The 18,517-nt window shown below is 42.4% G+C and overlaps 1 protein-coding gene across 2 annotated transcripts in view; it reads left to right on the plus strand.

Moving 5' to 3' along the window:
- The window catches only part of HMGCLL1 (3-hydroxy-3-methylglutaryl-CoA lyase like 1), a 198,482-nt gene that overhangs the window by 115,464 nt on the left and 64,501 nt on the right, over positions 1–18,517 (plus strand). Inside the window, exon 9 of one of the 2 annotated variants that reach the window (XM_073589136.1) lies at positions 7,567–7,692. The exons of the other annotated variant lie outside the window; for it this stretch is intronic. Coding sequence (XP_073445237.1) covers positions 7,567–7,692 — 126 coding nt within the window. The remainder of the gene's footprint in view (positions 1–7,566; positions 7,693–18,517) is intronic. 2 annotated transcript variants of the gene reach the window in all.

Consider the following 18,517-nt stretch of genomic DNA (forward strand, 5'->3'; position numbering starts at 1 on the left):
CTTCTTATGTATACGGAGATAAAAAATTTTACCCTATGCTATAAACAGCTTCTATCTTGTTATACAGTACCTTTTTTCAACATTTAGTATTACGGTCAAATCCATACTGAGTGAGCGTCTGAGGATGACTCTGGAAATATATACCGAGATTTCAAATTTGCCCAACACTGTATGCAGCTCTACACTTCTGATATAGTACCCTTTTTTGCTTTTTTGATTCTGGTGTAATCCATAATGAGCCTGTGAATGTTTGTCTGTTACTCCGGAAATATAGTTGGAGATTTAAGATTACACCAACACTGTATACAGCTGTTCGCTTGTGATACATTACCCATTTACTGCTTTTTATAATCTTGTCTAATCCATACTGGGCCTGAGAGTGTTTGTGTCTGCCTCCTGCATTAGTGGCTGAGAAAAGGCGCTGGAATCATTATTTGAAACGCGACTTTGGCACTCGGCTCGGCGACCTCATGGCCGACCTCACACTATGGTCGGGTTTCGATCGGCGAAACCCGACTTTAGCTAAAGTCTGCGATTTTTGAATTTGACTGACCCATTTCGCTCAACTCTATTACTGGGCCTGAGAGTGTTTGTGTCTGCCTCCTGAAATATATACGGAGATTCAGAATGTTTAAACTATACTATATATACCTTGTATCTGGTGATACTGTACCCTTTTTGCAACTTTTTATATTATTGTGTAATCCATACTGAGCCTGTGAGCATCTGTGTATGACTCATGAAATATATATGGAGATTTACAATTATCCCTAGACTGTACAGAGCTGTACGCTTCAGATAAAGTACCATATATCTGCTGGTATTTTGGGTACATTTTCAAAAAAAATTAGTAAATATGGTGGAAGAGGCTGCGGGTGTGGGGGGCCATCTTGCACTGATGGTAGTGGTGGTGCATCTGCTGGTAGTGCCAAAAGCAAAATAGCACCTAAGACAAGAGGTGTTGATCCTGCATCATGGTCTGGCTCCGGAAGGCCTGTAAGGCTCCCTTTTCTGGGAGTAGGTAAACTGCTTTTAAAGCCAGAGTGTTATGATTGGGTCACCGAGGAGGAAAGCAAGACCAAGCTAAGCCACAGAAAACCAGAGAGGTTGGTAACTAAGCGGATTGCAGACCCCTGATCCTATCCACATAACTAGCAGTAGCCGTGGAGCGTACCTACGATGATCCTAGATGCCTCGACACAGCCGGAGAACTAAATAAGCCTAAAGCAAGAAAGGGGAAATCTAAACTGCCCCAGAGCAGACCACAAAGGAATAGATAGCCCCCAAACATATATTGTCAGTGAGACAAGAAGAAAACACAAACGCAGGTAGGAAAATAGACTGAGCAAACGATGGGGCCCACACTAACTAGACAGGACAGGAAAGGAAAGACTCTATCTGCAATCATGCTAAAAACCCTGCAAAAAATGTCCAACACGTCTGATAGAAAAACACTGAAGTCACTAGACTTCGCCCACTATATCAGCACTCTGGTATATTCTGAAAGCAAAGCAAAAAGAGGCCATTCTAATAAGGGACAAAAAGAAACTGGCACAAGCAGTAACATTAGGGTGGAAATACAGCACAGCCCCAGCCGGAGCTGGATGAACACACAAAACTGAAATAGACAAAACCAGATCAAATGTGAACAATAGCAAAAGAACACTTAGCTGAGCATGCAGGGACTGAGCTGGAAACTAAGACCTCAGGAGGCAGGAAAAAATCACCAGCAGGGATAGAGGGAGTCGGCTGTCTTAAATCCAGTCACAAAAAATAAAGAGAGGGGGAGCGCACTAAGGCGGTAAATGAGGGACACCAGCGTGTTTAACAAAGGTAATCCACTCACCTGATGAGGTTGTGAAGGGTCACAACCACCTAAGGAAGTTTTGGTCACTGCAGATCCCGGGATGCAGATAAAACAGTAGAGAAGAGAAAAGTCGGGGTTCGTCCACGCTAGATCACAAGGAACCAATCGAAGATGCAAACAAACCTTTATTCACACTCAAGCCAAGTGTGAAAAAGGTTTGCTTGCATCTTCGGTTGGTTCCTTGTGGTCTAGCGTGGACGAACCCTGGCTTTTCTCTTCTCTACTGTTAAATCCAGTCAGAAACTCCAGATCTCCTGTCATCCTCCTCATTATCAGGTGGCAGGCTTCTGTTAATTAGATCAGCTCCATTACCTCCAGTAACCACCAGAGGGAGCCCGGAAAGAGAACCCGCGACCCCTCTGTCAATATAACCAGCTCCACTACCTTCACTAGTAACCAGAGGTAGGCCAGAAAGTGAATTCACAACACTGGAGCATCAGGAACTGGTTTTGCCTTACATTGCTGAAAAAGCCTCCAGCTCTATCACCTCCTCTTCTGAAGTTTCAAAAAATGCAAGCACTGAGTTGTCAGTGCAGGCTTCTGGTCAGGAGTAACCCCATTCCTTGTGTCCTTCACCCACACCAAAAGTGAAGGATGTGGCAGCCCACACTTCAGATTACTCCATGGAGCTCTTTTCACATACCATGCCTGAGTTCATTCTAAATGGGGCACATTATATATAGAGCATTATTTGGGCCCATCATACACTGGAGCATCATCCATGAGGCCCATCATATACTGGAGAATTCCAAATGGGGGACATCAGACACTGGAGCAGCATTTACGGGGCCCATTATACACTGGAGCATTAGAAATGGGCCTCATTATATCTGGGCAATGAATTGGGCCCATCATACACTGGAGCATCATCCATGAGGCCCATCAGATACTGGAGCATTCCAAATGGAGGACATCAGACACTGGGGCAGCATCTATTGGGCCCATTATACACTGGAGCATTAGAAATGGGGTCCATTATATTTGGAGCATTATTTGGGCCCATAACACACGAGCATCATCCAAGGAGACCATCATATACTGTAGCATTATGTGGAGCTCATCATAAAGTATACTGTGTGTAACATTATATGGGACCAATTATTCTGTTAGGAGAAATATATGGGGCTCATTTTTCTGTATGGCACACCCTGTGGTGGCCATAATACTGTATGGCATAACATACTGTCCGTTTTTTGAGCTATTGTAGAATTTAAAATAGATATCAGTCATGTCATGTAAGAAGTGAAGTATTTTTCATTGTACTATACCTATATTTCTGTGCCGTTTCAGAGCATCATGAATTGTGGTATGTGTTAAAGGGGCGCACTGACACTCTTTGGCCTGGGGCACATGAAAACCTGGAGCCAGCCCAACCCCTCCCACAACTTTAGCCAAATAACCCTCAGTTTTCAATGCCTAACTATTATTATAAAGTAAATTAAGGTTGACAAGCTTAAGTAATAAGGATTGATGTTGCCATTGAAATGGGCACTGTTGGTGTGTTTACTGTCCTCCACTCCCTGACGACTTTGCTTCCCCATTGACTTGCATTGGGTTTCGTGTTTCAGTCGGACCCCTGACTTTTCCCTATAGTCGGCCGATTTCGTTCACTCGACTTTTGAGAAAGTCGGGTTTCATGAAACACGACTCGACCCTAAAAAAGGTAAAGTCGCTCATCTCTACACAGGTCCTATTGCAGCTCGGATTGGACCATCAGGAAGGTCCCAGAAGGCTGCATCTATAAAACGATAGCACAACCACATGGCCGAGCGCTAATATAGAAAAAGATTAGACCATGTGGAGTGAGTGTTGTATGCATGTATGAATGTTTTTGATGTGTGACTCATTATGAAACCCCTCCCCTTGGTACGCATGTGTAGTGTAGCCTAGCCTTCTAGCACTCAGGCTGAGGTCAAGGTAGAGGCAGAGTCAGAGACTGGCATCAGCATCCACCGGTGGCTTTGTCTGTATGCCACGGTGCAGTTAGTCTGCACTCCTCGGTGGTCAGTGTTCATTAGAGGCGTCCGCAGGTGCAACGCCGCACGCTCAGTAGGTCTAGATGAACTCAGACCTTGTGTCCTTGGGGATGACTTCTGTGACCATTTACTGAGCGCTCTCTTGCCGATTGCTGTGTGTCTTAACAGGCTCTGGCATTTATGTTCCACGGTACTGCGGCTCTGTGACATAACAGAGTCCGCTCCTGTTCACACCTGGTGATGTTAACCCGCGTGTGACCTTTTGTATACCGCTATATCCATTCGCAATTACTAAGCAGCAGTTTACCACCTCTGTACGGTGGACCCTGGGCTGTGAACGCACCTTACTATTATTTTATTATTTGGTGCGTTTCGCCAGCCCTAACACCAGGCCTCTCTTAAAGGGATCCCCGGTATGGAAGTTAGGACCGTTCCACTCAGCGCTCTAGTTCTGGCCCCAGGGCCTCTTAAAGGGATCATTGGCATGGAAGTTAGGGCAAATCCACTCAGCGCTCTGGTTCTGACCCCAGGCCACTCTTAAAGGGATCCCCGGTATGGAAGTGAAGGCAAATCCACTCTGATTCTGACCCCAGGCCCCTCTTAAAGGGATCCCCGGTATGGAAGTGAGGGCCTTCGACTCTGCACTCTGATTCTGACCCCAGGCCCTTCTTAAAGGGATCACCAGTAGGGATGGGCGAATCTACTCGTTAGGACTCGTTACTCTGCGAGTAGTAGGGGACTCGCAGGAGTCGATACTCTGCGAGTTTCCAAGCGATTACTCGCACAGTAACGAGTCCAATGCAATTGAATGGCAATCCTAGTTTTTGCAGAGTTTCTTAGCGATTTTGTGTCAGCAGCTGGACACAAAATCGCTAAGAAACTAGGATTGCTTGTATTAAACTGTGAAAAAACTAGCTAGGAGTTCTCTCTCTCTGTTTTGCAGCGATTCCTGTGCTGGGGAATTCCTGTGCTGGGGAGGAGGAGAATGGGGATGCGAGTTTTGCAGCGATTCCTGTGCTGGAGGGGAGAGAGAGAGAGAACTCCTAGCTAGTTTTGTGTGTCCTAGCTGGACACAAAATCGCTAAGAAACTAGGATTGCTTGTATTAAACTGTGAAAAAACTAGCTAGGAGTTCATTCTCTCTCTCTCTCTCTCCTCGCATCCCCATTCTCCTCCTCCCCAGCACAGGAATCGCTGCAAAACAGAGAGAGAGAACTCCTAGCTAGTTTTTTAACAGTTTAATACAAGCAATCCTAGTTTCTTAGCGATTTTGTGTCCAGCTGCTGACACAAAATCGCTAAGAAACTCTGCAAAAAAAAAAATCTGCATCCCCATTCTCCTCCTCCCCAGCACAGGAATCGCTGCAAAACTCGCATCCCCATTCATTAACATTGGACTCGCTAGACTCGCAACGAGTAGCGAGTTTCCAAGTCGGACTCGTTACAGCCTAGCGATTCCGAATATTTCAGGATTCGCCCATCCCTAATCACCAGTATGGAAGTGAGGGAAAATCCACTCTGCGCTTTGGTACTGACAACAGACTTCTCTTAAAGGGATCTCCAGTATGGAAGTAAGGGAAAATCCCACAGCACTATGATTCTCACCCCAGGCTTCTATTAAAGGGATCATTGGTATGGAAGGCAGGGCGAATCCACTCAGCACTATGGTCTGATGCCAGGCCTCTCTTAAAGGGATCCCTGGTATGGAAGTTAGGGCCATTCCACTCAGCACTCTGATTCTGACCCCAGGCTGATGGGATGATGTGGGATATTAGGGGGAGTAGTCCGGTGGCTCTGGCTGATGGGATGATGTGGGATATTAGGGGGAGTAGTCCGGTCACTCTCGCTGACAGAATGTTGTGGGATATTAGGGGTAGTAGTCTGGTGGCTCTGGCTGACAGGATGATGTGGGATATTAGGGATAGTAGTCCAGCGGCTTTGATGGGATGATGTGGGATATTAGTGGTAGTTGTCCAGTGGCTATAGCTGATGTAATGATGTGGGATATAGGGGTAGTAGTCTGGTGGCTTTGACGGGATGATGTGGGATATTAGGGGTAGTAGTCTGATAGCTCGGGCTGATGCAATGATGTGGGATATTAGGGGTAGTAGTCCGGTAGCTCTGGCTGACGGGATGATCTGGGATATTATATTGACTGTGGCTATGCAGAGTGGGCGGGGCTCTACACTCAGCTTTATATATATATATATACTGTAGATATAATCATTATAATTTGTTATGACTAACCATAGTTAGCTATTGCTATGCCCGGGCAGCGCCGGGCTCTTCAGTTCATTAATAAAATTGATCTTTTATCTTTACATTGATTCTCTTCATTTGGTCTGCTGGTTAATTTCAGTTATGACCTTTTGGTGTAGTATGGTATTTTGAAGTGCCAATAATTGTTGTTTACCCCAGGGCGTTTTTCTCGGTGTAACAGTAAGTAAATAGTAACAATTGTAAAAAGGTCACTTCTCATTGTAAGTTTGTGAGAGTCAGAATGAACCTCTCATATACTTAGAGTACATTGAGAGCTTTTGACTGTTAGCTCTCACTTCTGGTCAGAAGTTGCACTCTGGCGGATTGGACCGGAGTAGCACCAGTAACAGCTGAAGACAGTGGCTGATGAGTATATTACAAGGGGCAGGAAACTTACATTAATGCTTCAACTCCAGTGCTAAAATAAAAAGAACCGCTGGAGTTGTGCCTTTAGTTGTTGTACTCAGTACATTTGGGAGTGTGTTCACTTCCTTAGTCTGTATGCCATTATATATTCAGCTTTCTACTTGCAGGTGCAAAACACAGTCAGGCCCAGGTCCAGCTCTGTTCCTTTCTATTTTAAGGCCTACTGGTTTATAGTGATGTGAGGATGTGAGTTGCAAGAGTGATTGTTGGGGGTGATGGTTTTTACACTTCTTTAATGTAAAGCACCATTCCTCCTGCGTCTTCACCTTTTTTCAGCCCCGCCTTATATCCGCTGTGGCATCTGGTGACAATGTCTGACTGCACAGAAGTCAGAAGTTACATCAACAGCTCTTAATGAAATTCTAGGAGGGCCAGAACAAGGTTTTCTTAGACACACATTGAGGAGTGAGGTCCGACTCACTCCAACAAACACTGGAGTGACCCGGAAGGTTGCCGGAGACCGACTGGAGCCGCTGCAATAGAAGGTGATGATGGTGACAGGTATGCATGAGACTAAATGCAGGGACCAAAAATACAAAGCACCACTCCAGTGGTAAAATTAAAAAAAAATATGCTGGAGTGGTGCTTTAAAAATTGTTAACTAAGTACCACATGTTTTTACATGTGTTACTACTTACTTACTATAGAGATTATGTGAATTGTTTTTATTGTAGGTTATATTTTCTGAAAATCTCCAATCATGACGTGGGTAAAGGTAAGCTGGGCAATGTTGTAGTTTTTACTCTGGAGTCTTATAACTACTAGGAATACTTTTTGTTTAAAGAAACTTATGTCATACTTTACAAATTTTGGTGTAATTAAATGGATCCAATGTTACATTCAATTAATTATTGGTCTCTAATGTTCTACCACATGCAGCTGTAATTTTTTTAACCAAATTAGCTAGTAACAGACTTTAAGGACTTAAAACAAATGTTTAATTAACTTTATATTTTTTTCCTAAATGTATTCTATTGTTAATATTTGACTTGTGTATTAAAAAACATAATATAATCCCCATTCTCCACATTTCTTTGAAGATGGGGGTTAGTGTTGTGGACAGCGCAGCTGCTGGACTTGGTGGATGCCCTTATGCAAATGGAGCAACGGGAAATGTTGCAACTGAAGATGTACTATACATGCTTAATGGCCTTGGTATTCACACGGTAATATTCTCTGTGATTTTAATTTTAATGCAGGTAGCAGAACTAAAATCTCTTAGCATTTGTTGATGGTCTAATGTGTACCTAATTCTTATCCTGGTAATTAACATTCTGGGAATTGTCTACTATACAATAATCTGATGTGATCTTCAGACAGTAGAACATACTGGTCAAGTGGGAAAAGCAAGGCTAAGTGCCAGAATCTTAGAGATGCACCATTTCTGAAGTAGCAGAGAGCTGATGGTTTTAGCCTGGGGGGCCAATATCCATGGGCTCTTCCTAGGCTATTAATATCAACCTGAAGCTGTCTGCATAGCCTTTGATGGTTATTAGTTATAGGGGGACCCTAAATCATTTTTTTTGGCAATGATAAAGGTCTAGCCGAAACGCATCTTGCCGTGCGCTTTACAGCAGTAATTTTTCCTATCTCTGCCTATATTTATAATATGCTGCTATGGATAAATATTTTTTCTACGTTTGAAATAAAGAAAAAGATTTTTTATGTACTTCAAACTTGGCTCGCTGGATTCATCTCCTTTTCGCATAAATAATTTTTTTGGGTCCCCCATTTTAATAGTCAGTAAAGGCAAAGTATACAGTTGTGAGCTGATATTAATAGCCTGAGAAGCTCCATGGGTATTACCCCCTTCCCAGGCTATAAACATCGACCCCCAGGCATTGGCTTTCCCTCTTCTGGTTAAAAAAATTATGCGGGAGCCCACGCCATTTTTTTTACAACAAAATAATATTTTGTTAATTAAACACATGTACAATAAGCTGCACACACACTGTACTAATTGTATTTGTCACTGACATTTGTATATCTACCTATTCTAAGTGTATTTACTGTATGTAATTCATCTATTTTATGCTGTCGGTTCATGCAGCGATTATACTCTATGCAACTGCTGAATTGTCAGCTTTACTTCTATCTTTGTAATATATTTACATATATATGTGTGTGTCACTGACATCTATATCTATGTATTTTATGTGTATATATCTATTTTATCTATTCTGTTCTAACCTGTTACGCTGTGATTTTACTGTATGTGGCACATGAATTGCCGGCTTTTCAAATGACACTGATGCATAAAAATTGGACAGCACTTACATGGTCGGAGTGCTGTGCGATTTTTTTGCTCGCACTCATAGGCTAGCATTGGCAAGTCTCGTCCGAGTCTCGGTGCCAAACGTACCATGCTGTGATTTTACACGCATTTCGATTACGCCTAGGAAAATAAACGCTGATGTGAGCTGCCCCATAGATTAACACTGGACCAAGTGCTGTGCGATGTTTTCTTGCATAGTACTTGGCCGTATTCTATGGTAGTGTCACTCCAGCCTAAAAAAATACACTCAAAATCTCAGTAACCTAATTTATAAAGTAGGTGCAAAAATGGTGCAGAAAATCTTTAAAATCAAAACTCACAAAAAGCTCATCGTGGGAAAGTAGTGAAGAATCTGCTGAGTTTTGGAGTGCCAGCTACTAGCAATTAAAAGGAACTACTGGATCTTTAAAAGGGGGTTTATTACAAACAAGGTATTTACAATGACATACATAAGGGAAGTCTAACTAAGAGGAAAGGGTACAATTAAAGGGAAGAAGTTATAGGAGAGGGTAGTAGAAGCAGGGATGTGGGGAAGAGAGATATAAATCTGATCCTTACATATATATTAAACCAATACACATCCACACCCACATACAAGCCATGACTCCACCCTTGCTCCGGTATTCTTTGTAGTAGAGTGTCCAACCATCTTCCCCTTGATGGCATCCTTGGATTTAGGATAAAGTCCTGGTGTCAAAAGGCCTGAGGGCATTCAGTTTAGGCCAAGACTAGATGTCCATCTGAAGAACAATGGCTTGTACTTCACCTCCACATGGAATGTGTGTCCAAGATAAGATGTTCAATTGAGGAGTAAAAGCTTATACTCCCAACCACACAGGGATTATGTATCCTTCAAGAGGTTGGAGACACAATGTCCATCTACAAAGTAGATTCTCTTTATTGAAATAACAAAGGACTTTTCAATCCTGGACATAATTGCCTTCCTGTGTAATCAAATCTTAGATCGTATTGTCAGTCCCTTTTATATAGGTTTTAGCTGTTATGTAGAGCTCAAAGAATGTTCATTGCCCTTATAATATATAAACTGTCCATGTTGCTTTATAGATAACCAAGAAGCAGATGGCTTTTTGAATATTTATTTCATTGTACAGGCTAAAATAAGCACCATACATAGTGCTTTACAACAAACAACGGGTGTTTTTTCCAGATAACACTGCACCCAATCATTTATCCTGTAACACAAGGGACCAATATGTATCAATAATCTTATGTATTCTTTAATATTGGTTATTAAGCCCTTTCATGACATCCTCCATACAAGCTATTTTGTTTATACAAAGGATATACAGTGGATTGTGATAGTAAAATATTTTTGTAATCTTATTTATATGTGATGCATCAGCAATTAATAGTCTAAGTTGGTGAAAGTGAAGTGAGAAAAATATAGGCATAAATTAAATTTATTGGATTAAATAACTAAAAATTGGCATGTATGTATATATAAAGTGGGTATGGAAAGTATTCAGACCCCTTTAAATTTTTCACTCTTTGTTTCATTGCAGCCATTTGGTAAATTCAAAAAGTTAATTTTTTTCTCATTAATGTACATTCTGCACCCCATCTTGACTGAAAACCCCCCCAGAAATGTAGAAATTTTTGCAAATTTATTAAAAACAAAAAACTGAAATATCACATGGTCATAAATATTCAGACCCTTTGCTCAGTATTGAGTAGAAGCACCCTTTTGAACTAGTACAGCCATGAGTCTTCTTGGGAATGATGCAACAAGTTTTTCACGCCTGGATTTGGGGATTCTCTGCCAATCTTATTTGCAGATCCTCTCCAGTTCCATCAGGTTAAATGGTGAACGTTTGTGGACAGCCATTTTCAGGTCTCTCCAGAGATGCTCAATTGGGTTTAGGTCGGGACTCTGGCTGGGCCAGTCAAGAATTGTCACAGAGTTGTTCTGAAGCCACTCCTTTGTTATTTTAGCTGTGTGCTTAGGGTGATTGTTTTGTTGGAAGGTGAACTTTCAGCCAAGTCTGAGGTCCACAGCACTCTGGAAGAGGTTTTCATCCAGGACATCTCTGTACTTTAGTTTCGCTGGACGGCCAGGTATAGAAAGACTTCTGGTGGTCCCAAATTTCTTCCATTTAAGGATTATAGAGGCCACTGTGCTCTTAGGAACCTTGAGCACTGCAGAAATTCTTTTGAAAATCTTGGCCAAATGTGTGCCATGCCACAATTCTGTCTCTGAGCTCCTTGGCCAGTTCCTTTGACCTCATGATTCTCATTTGGTCTGACATGCACTGTGAGCTGTGAAGTGTTATATAGACAAGTGTGTGCCTTTACAAATCTAGTCCTATCAGTTTGATTAAACACAGCTGGATACCAATAAAGGAGTAGAACCATCTCAAGGAGGATCACAAGGAAATGGACAGCATGTGACTTAAATATGAGTGTCTGAGCAAAGGGTCTGAATACTTATGACTTTGTGATATTTCAGTTTTTCTTTTTTAATAAATTTGCAAAAATGTCTACATTTCTTGTTTTTTTCAGTGAAGATGGGGTGCAGAGTGTACATAAATGAGGAGAAAAATGAACTTTTTTGAATTTATCAAATGGCTGCAATGAAACAAAGAGTGAAAATTTTAAAGGGGGTATGAATTCTTTCCATACCCACTGCAGCACCGGGCAGCACCGCAGGACACCCCTGCAGTGCTGGAACCCACCATAGCACCGCCGGGCATCAGCAGCACCAACTGACACCCCATCATCCCAGCCTGCAACCTACAGCAACGGTGTCGGTAAGGTATATACGCATTATAAGACGCACCCCCATTTCTCCCCCCAAAAAAAGTGCATCTTATAATCCGAAAAATGATATATATATATATATACACACTCACTGGCCACTTTATTAGGTACACCATGCTAGTAATGGGTTGGACCCCCTTTTGCCTTCAGAACTGCCTCAATTCTTCATGGCAGAGATTCAACAAGGTGCTGGAAGCATTCCTCAGAGATTTTGGACCATATTGACATGATGGCATCACACAGTTGGCGCAGATTTGTCGGCTGCACATCCCTGATGCGAATCTCCCGTTCCACCACATCCCAAAGATGCTCTATTGGATTGAGATCTGGTGACTGAGGAGGCCATTTGAGTACAGTGAACTCATTGTCATGTTCAAGAAACCAATCTGAGATGATTCGAGCTTTATGACATGGCGCATTATCCTGCTGAAAGTAGCCATCAGATGTTGGGTACATTGTGGTCATAAAGGGATGGACATGGTCAGCAACAATACTCAGGTAGGCTGTGGCGTTGCAACGATGCTCAATTGGTACCAAGGGGCCCAAAGAGTGCCAAGAAAAAATTCCCCACACCATGACACCACCACCACCAGCCTGAACCGTTGATACAAGGCTGGATGGATCCATGCTTTCATGTTGTTTACGCCAAATTCTGACCCTACCATCCGAATGTCGCAGCAGAAATCGAGACTCATCAGACCAGGCAACGTTTTTCCAATCTTCTACTGTCCAATTTCGATGAGCTTGTGCAAATTGTAGCCTCAGTTTCCTGTTCTTAGCTGAGAGGAGTGGTACCCAGTGTGGTCTTCTGCTGCTGTAGCCCATCTGCCTCAAAGTTCGACGCACTGTGCGTTCAGAGATGCTCTTCTGCCTACCTTGGTTGTAACGGGTGGCAATTTGAGTCACTGTTGCCTTTCTATCAGCTCGAACCAGTCTGCCCATTCTCCTCTGACCTCTGGCATCAACAAGGCATTTCCGGCCACAGAACTGCCGCTCACTGGATTTTTTTTCTTTTTCGGACCATTCTCTGTAAACCCTAGAGATGGTTGTGCGTGAAAATCCCAGTAGATCAGCAGTTTCTGAAATACTCAGACCAGCCCTTCTGGCACCAACAATCATGCCACGTTCAAAGGCACTCAAATCACCTTTCTTCCCCATACTGATGCTCGGTTTGAACTGCAGGAGATTGTCTTGACCATGTCTACATGCCTAAATGCACTGAGTTGCCGCCATGTGATTGGCTGATTAGAAATTAAGTCTTAACACACAGTTGGACAGGTGTACCTAATAAAGTGGCCAGTGAGTGTATATATATACAGCTCTGGCAAAAATGAAGAGACCACCACATCAAAACTCTGTCATGGGCAGCCCATTCTCCAGACCTGAACCCCATTGAAAACCTCCAGAATGTAATCAGCAGGATGATGGATAGATGGATAGTCACAAGCCATCAAACAAAGAAGAACTGCTTACATTTTTGCTCCAGAAGCAGTGTGAAAGACTGGTGGCAAGCATGGCAAGACGCATGAAAACTAACATAACATAACATAGTTTTGAAGGCTGAAGGAAGACCTTATGTCCATCTAGTTCAGCCTATTTGTAGTGCAGCTGTTCTGCATTGTTGATCCTGGGGAAGGCAAAAAACCCACAGAGTAGAAGCCAATTTTCACCATAGGGAAAAAAATTCATTCCCCTAAGCTGGGTAAACCATCTACCTATAATATAGAATCATAGAATCGTAGAGTTGGAAGGGACCTCCTGGGCCATCTGGTCCAACCCCCTGCTCAAAGCAGGATTCGCTAAATCATCCCAGTCAGATGTCTGTCCAGCCTCTGTTTGAAGACTTCCATTGAAGGAGAACTCACCACTTCTCGTGGCAGCCTGTTCCACTCATTGATCACTCTAACTGTCAAAAAGTTTTTTCTAATATCTAATCTGTGTCTCCTCCCATTCAGTTTCATCCCATTGCTTCTAGTCTTTCCTTGTGCAAATGAGAATAAAGTTGATCCTTCTACAATGTGACAGCCCTTTAGATATTTGTAGACAGCAATTAAGTCTCCTCTCAGTCTTCTCTTTTGCAAACTAAACATTCCCAAATCCTGCAACCTTTCCTCATAAGACAGGGTTTGCAAACCGGTCACCATTCTGGTCGCTCTTTTCTGAACTTGCTCCAGTTTGTTGATGTCTTTTTTAAAATGTGGTGCCCAAAACTGGACACAATATTCCAGGTGAGGTCTGACCAAAGAGGAGTAGAGGGAAATAATGACTTCACGTGATCTAGACTGTATGCTTCTGTTAATACATCCTAGAACTGCATTTGCCTTTTTTGCTGCTGCATCACACTGTTGACTCATATTCAGTCTGTGATCTATTAGTATACCCAAGTCTTTTTCACATGTGCTGTCACTTAGCCCTATTCCTCCCATTCTATATATGCTTTTTTCATTTTTATTGCCCAGATGTAGTACTTTGCATTTCTCCCTGTTAAAAACCATTCTGTTAGTTACTGCCCACTTCTCCAGTTTATTTAAATCTTTTTGAATCCTCTCTCTCTCTTCTCTAGTATTAGCTATCCCTCCTAGCTTTGTGTCATCAGCAAATTTAATCAGTTTACCCTCAATTCCTTCATCTAAATCGTTGATAAAGATGTTGAACAATACAGGGCCCAGGACAGAGCCCTGTGGTACCCCACTTGAGACATTCTTCCAACTGGATGTGCAGCCATTTACGACCACTCTTTGGGTCCGATCACTAAGCCAGCTATGAATCCACCTAACAGTTGCCTTGTCCATTCCATACTTAGTCATTTTTTCAATAAGGATTGTATGAGAGACTTTGTCAAATGCTTTGCTGAAGTCAAGATATACTATATCTACAGCATTTCCTTGATCCACCCAATCAGTGATACCGTCATAGAAGGAAATTAAGTTAGTCTGACATGACTTATTAGTTACAAACCCATGCTGACTCTGTTTGATCACTTCATTCTTATCCAGGTATTGACTTACATGTTGTTTAATAATTTGTTCAAAGATCTTTCCTGGTATAGAAGTCAGACTCACCGGCCTATAGTTGCCTGGGTCCACCTTCTTCCCCTTTTTGAAGATAGGAACAACATTTGCTCTTCTCCAGTCTTCTGGCACTTCTCCTGTTCTCCAAGAATTTTCAAAGATTATGGAGAGTGGTTCAGAAATTTCTTCTGCTATCTCCTTCAGTACTCTGGGGTGTAATTCATCTGGACCTGGAGACTTGAATTCATTTAGGTTAGCTAAGTGTTTCCTCACTATCTTTCTGTTTATAGATATCCTGGATTCTTCTATTCCCTTAATAGGACAGTGAATAACAGTTGGTGTTACATTTCCTTTCTGAGAGAAAACAGATGCAAAATAGGAATTTAAAAGTTCAGCCTTCTCAACATCCTGTCTTACCATTTCATCATTTTCATCCTGTAAAAATCCTATAGCATCTTTGACTTTTCTTTTACTTTTGACATATCCCCAAAATCCTTTATTATTGCTTTTGACATCTCTTGCAAGCCTCAATTCATTTTCAGCTTTAGATAATCTGATTTGTGCCCTGCAGATTCTGCAGACAGCATTATATTCTTCTTTAGATATGCCTCCCTCTTTCCATTTTATAAACATTTTTTTCTTCCTTTTTAGCATGTGCTTTAGTTCTGTGTTCACCCATCCTGGTTTCCTTAAATGCTTCCTATTCTTCCCTCTTTTCGGAATTGTTAACAACTGTGCTTTGAGAATTTCATTTTTCAAGATTTCCCATCCTTCCTGGACATTTTTGTCTTTAAGGATATCCAGCCATTGGATCCCTCCAATTATCTTTCTGAATCCCTTAAAATCTGCCTTTCTGAAATCTAACCTTGACGTCTGAGTCTTCACAGGTCTTCCGCCTCTAGTTATCCAAAATTCTAAAATAGCATGGTCGCTACCTCCTAGGGTTCCAGCCACTTTTACCTCCTCAACCATTTCCTCCCTGTTTATAAGGATTAGATCCAAGGTAGCAGTTCCCCTTGTTTTCTCCCCTACCTTTTGGAAGATAAAGTTGTCAGCAAGAGAGGATAAGAATTTCCTTGACCTGTTAGTTTTGCCTGAGAGAGATTCCCAACAAATGTCTGGATAGTTGAAATCTCCCATGACAACTATGTCATATTTTTTGGAGAACTTGGCCATTTGATGCATAAAGAGTTCATCCATATCTTCAGCTTGCACAGGCGGCCTGTAGTAAATGCCTACAATGGTGTCCTTTCCATTGTTCTGTCCTTGTATTCTTACCCAAACAGTTTCCACAGAACTCCCAGTCTCTGAAGCTTCAATCTCTGTGCAGATATACGCATTTCTAACATACAATGCAACACCTCCTCCTCGTTTATCAAGTCTGTTTCTTGCAAATAAGTTGTATCCTTCTAGTCTTGTGTTCCAATCATGTGTATCGTCCCACCAAGTTTCAGTGATTCCAATGACATCATATTTCTTTTCCTGTGTTAGTAGTTCCAATTCTCCTTGTTTGTTGCCCATGCTTTGTGCATTAGTATAGAAACATTTTAGTTTGTGATTGGTTTCTCTTTCTCCAATATTTTTATTAATTAGATTCTTTCGTCTTTGTTCTTCCTTTCCACTTCTATTAGCAGAGTTCTCAATAGCATTTGTCAGGTGTATGGCTTTTTCTGGTCTTTTGCTTCCCTTCCCATGTTGTTCTAGTTTAAAGCTCTCCTTACAAGTGTAGCAAGGCGACTTCCAAATACATGCTTTCCAGTCTTCGTAAGGTGCACCCCATCTCTAGCAAGTAGTCCATCGTATAAGTAGTTCACTCCGTGATCCAGAAATCCAAATCGTTGCTGACGGCACCATCGACGTAGCCAGTTGTTCACCTGCAGAATCTTATTCCACCTCCTTGTTCCATGGCCATCCACTGGGAGGATGGAAGAGAAGACCACCTGCGCTCCCAGTTCTTTCACTTTCTTGCCTAAGTCTTCAAAGTCTCTGCAGATGGTTTCCAGGTCGTTTCTTGCGGTGTCATTTGTCCCCACATGTAGTAGCAGGAATGGGTAGTCATCTGTAGGTCTGAAGAGTCCTGATATCCTGTCAGACACATCTTTAATTTTTGCACCTGGAAGACAGCACATTTCTCTTGAAGTTATATCCGGTCTGCAGATAGCGGCCTCTGTTCCTCTCAACAGGGAATCCCCCATGACCACCACTCTCCGTTTCTTCTTCACAACATTTTTCTTTCTCCATCCAGGAGGACTCTGAAGGCGTACAAGGTTGCTGTTTGTTGGCAAAGTCTTATCCTGATGTATTTCTTCATCGTTTTCCTGCGTGAGAGCCTGGTACTGGTTTCTGAGCAGTATGGGTGCTGACTGCCTCCTGATCCTCCTGCTTCTCTGGGTCACATGTCTCCATTCCTCTGTTTCTTCAGGTGCACTTCGAATTTCTTCTCTTTCTGTAACATGAAGAGATAATTCTGCTCTGTCCAAGAACTCTTCACCTTCCTTAATGATCTTCAACGTAGCCAACCTCTCTTCGAGATTTTGCAACTTTTCCTCCAACAGGGACACAAGCTTGCATTTGTGGCATGTGAAATTTGGCTTTTCCACTGGTAAGTCTGTGAACATGTAGCAAGAAATGCAGCTCACCAAATGGCTCCTGGCCTCTTCCATCTTGAGATTTCTTAAAAACGATGAAAGATGAGCCAAAATTCGGTTTTTCCGATTTCCTCTTTTCAGTGATCGTATAAGTATAAACCCAGTGATCGTAGAGCTCGCGGAGACTCTTCACTTATCCCAGAAGGCACTGGGAATATGCAAATGATCTCCTCAAGACTCTTCCCCTGGTTTTCCGATTTCCTCTTTTCAGCTGCAACGGCCAAAACCCAGTGATCGTAGAGCTCGCGGAGACTCTTCACTTATCCCAGAAGGCACTGGGAATATGCAAATGATCTCCTCAAGACTCTTCCCCTGGTTTTCCGATTTCCTATTTTCAGCTGCAACGGCCAAAACCCAGTGATCGTAGAGCTCGCGGAGACTCTTCACTTATCCCAGAAGGCACTGGGAATATGCAAATGATCTCCTCAAGACTATTCCCCTGGTTTTCCGATTTCCTCTTTTCAGCTGCAACGGCCAAAACCCAGTGATCGTAGAGCTCGCGGAGACTCTTCACTTATCCCAGAAGGCACTGGGAATATGCAAATGATCTCCTCAAGACTCTAATGTTATTCGTAACCTTCTATACTGTTACTCACAAGAAAAGCATCCATTCCTTTCTTAAATTCATTCAGTGAGTTGGCCATCACCACTTCCTCAGGAAGAGAATTCCAGAGCCTCGCTGCTCTTACCGTGAAGAACCCTCTTCTATGCTGGTGCAGAAATTGTCTTTCCTCCAAACGAAGAGAATGCCCCCTTGTTCTTGTCACAGTCCTTGGTACAAACAGTTCATTTTAGAGATCTCTGTATTGACCTCTGATATACTTGTACATATATATTAGGTCTCCCCTAAGTCTTCTCTTTTCTAGAGTAAATAGACCTAATTTTGATAACCTTTCTGGGTAATGTAGTGAACCAATTCCATTTATCATTTTAGTAGCCCGCCTTTGAACCCTTTCAAGTTCAGTAATGTCTTTCTTGAGCACCGGCGTCCAAAATTGCACACAATACTCCAAGTGTGGTCTGACGAGTGATTTGTACAGAGGGAGAATTATGTTTTCATCTCGTGTCCCCAGAACTCTTCTAATGCATCCCATGACCCTATTTGCATTGGTGGCAGCTGCCTGACACTGGGCACTCCAATTTAGCTTCTTATTGACTAAGATGCCCAAGTCTTTTTCCATGTCTGTTTTCCCCAGCAGTTGCCCATTTAGTAAGTAATTGTAGCATCTCTTTCTCCTTCCCATGTGCATAACCTTACACTTATCTGTGTTAAACCTCA

Source organism: Dendrobates tinctorius, unplaced genomic scaffold (assembly GCF_039654945.1).
Source record: "Dendrobates tinctorius isolate UK_male_01 unplaced genomic scaffold, ASM3965494v1 ptg000107l, whole genome shotgun sequence".
In the NCBI taxonomy this organism is placed as follows: domain Eukaryota; kingdom Metazoa; phylum Chordata; class Amphibia; order Anura; family Dendrobatidae; genus Dendrobates; species Dendrobates tinctorius.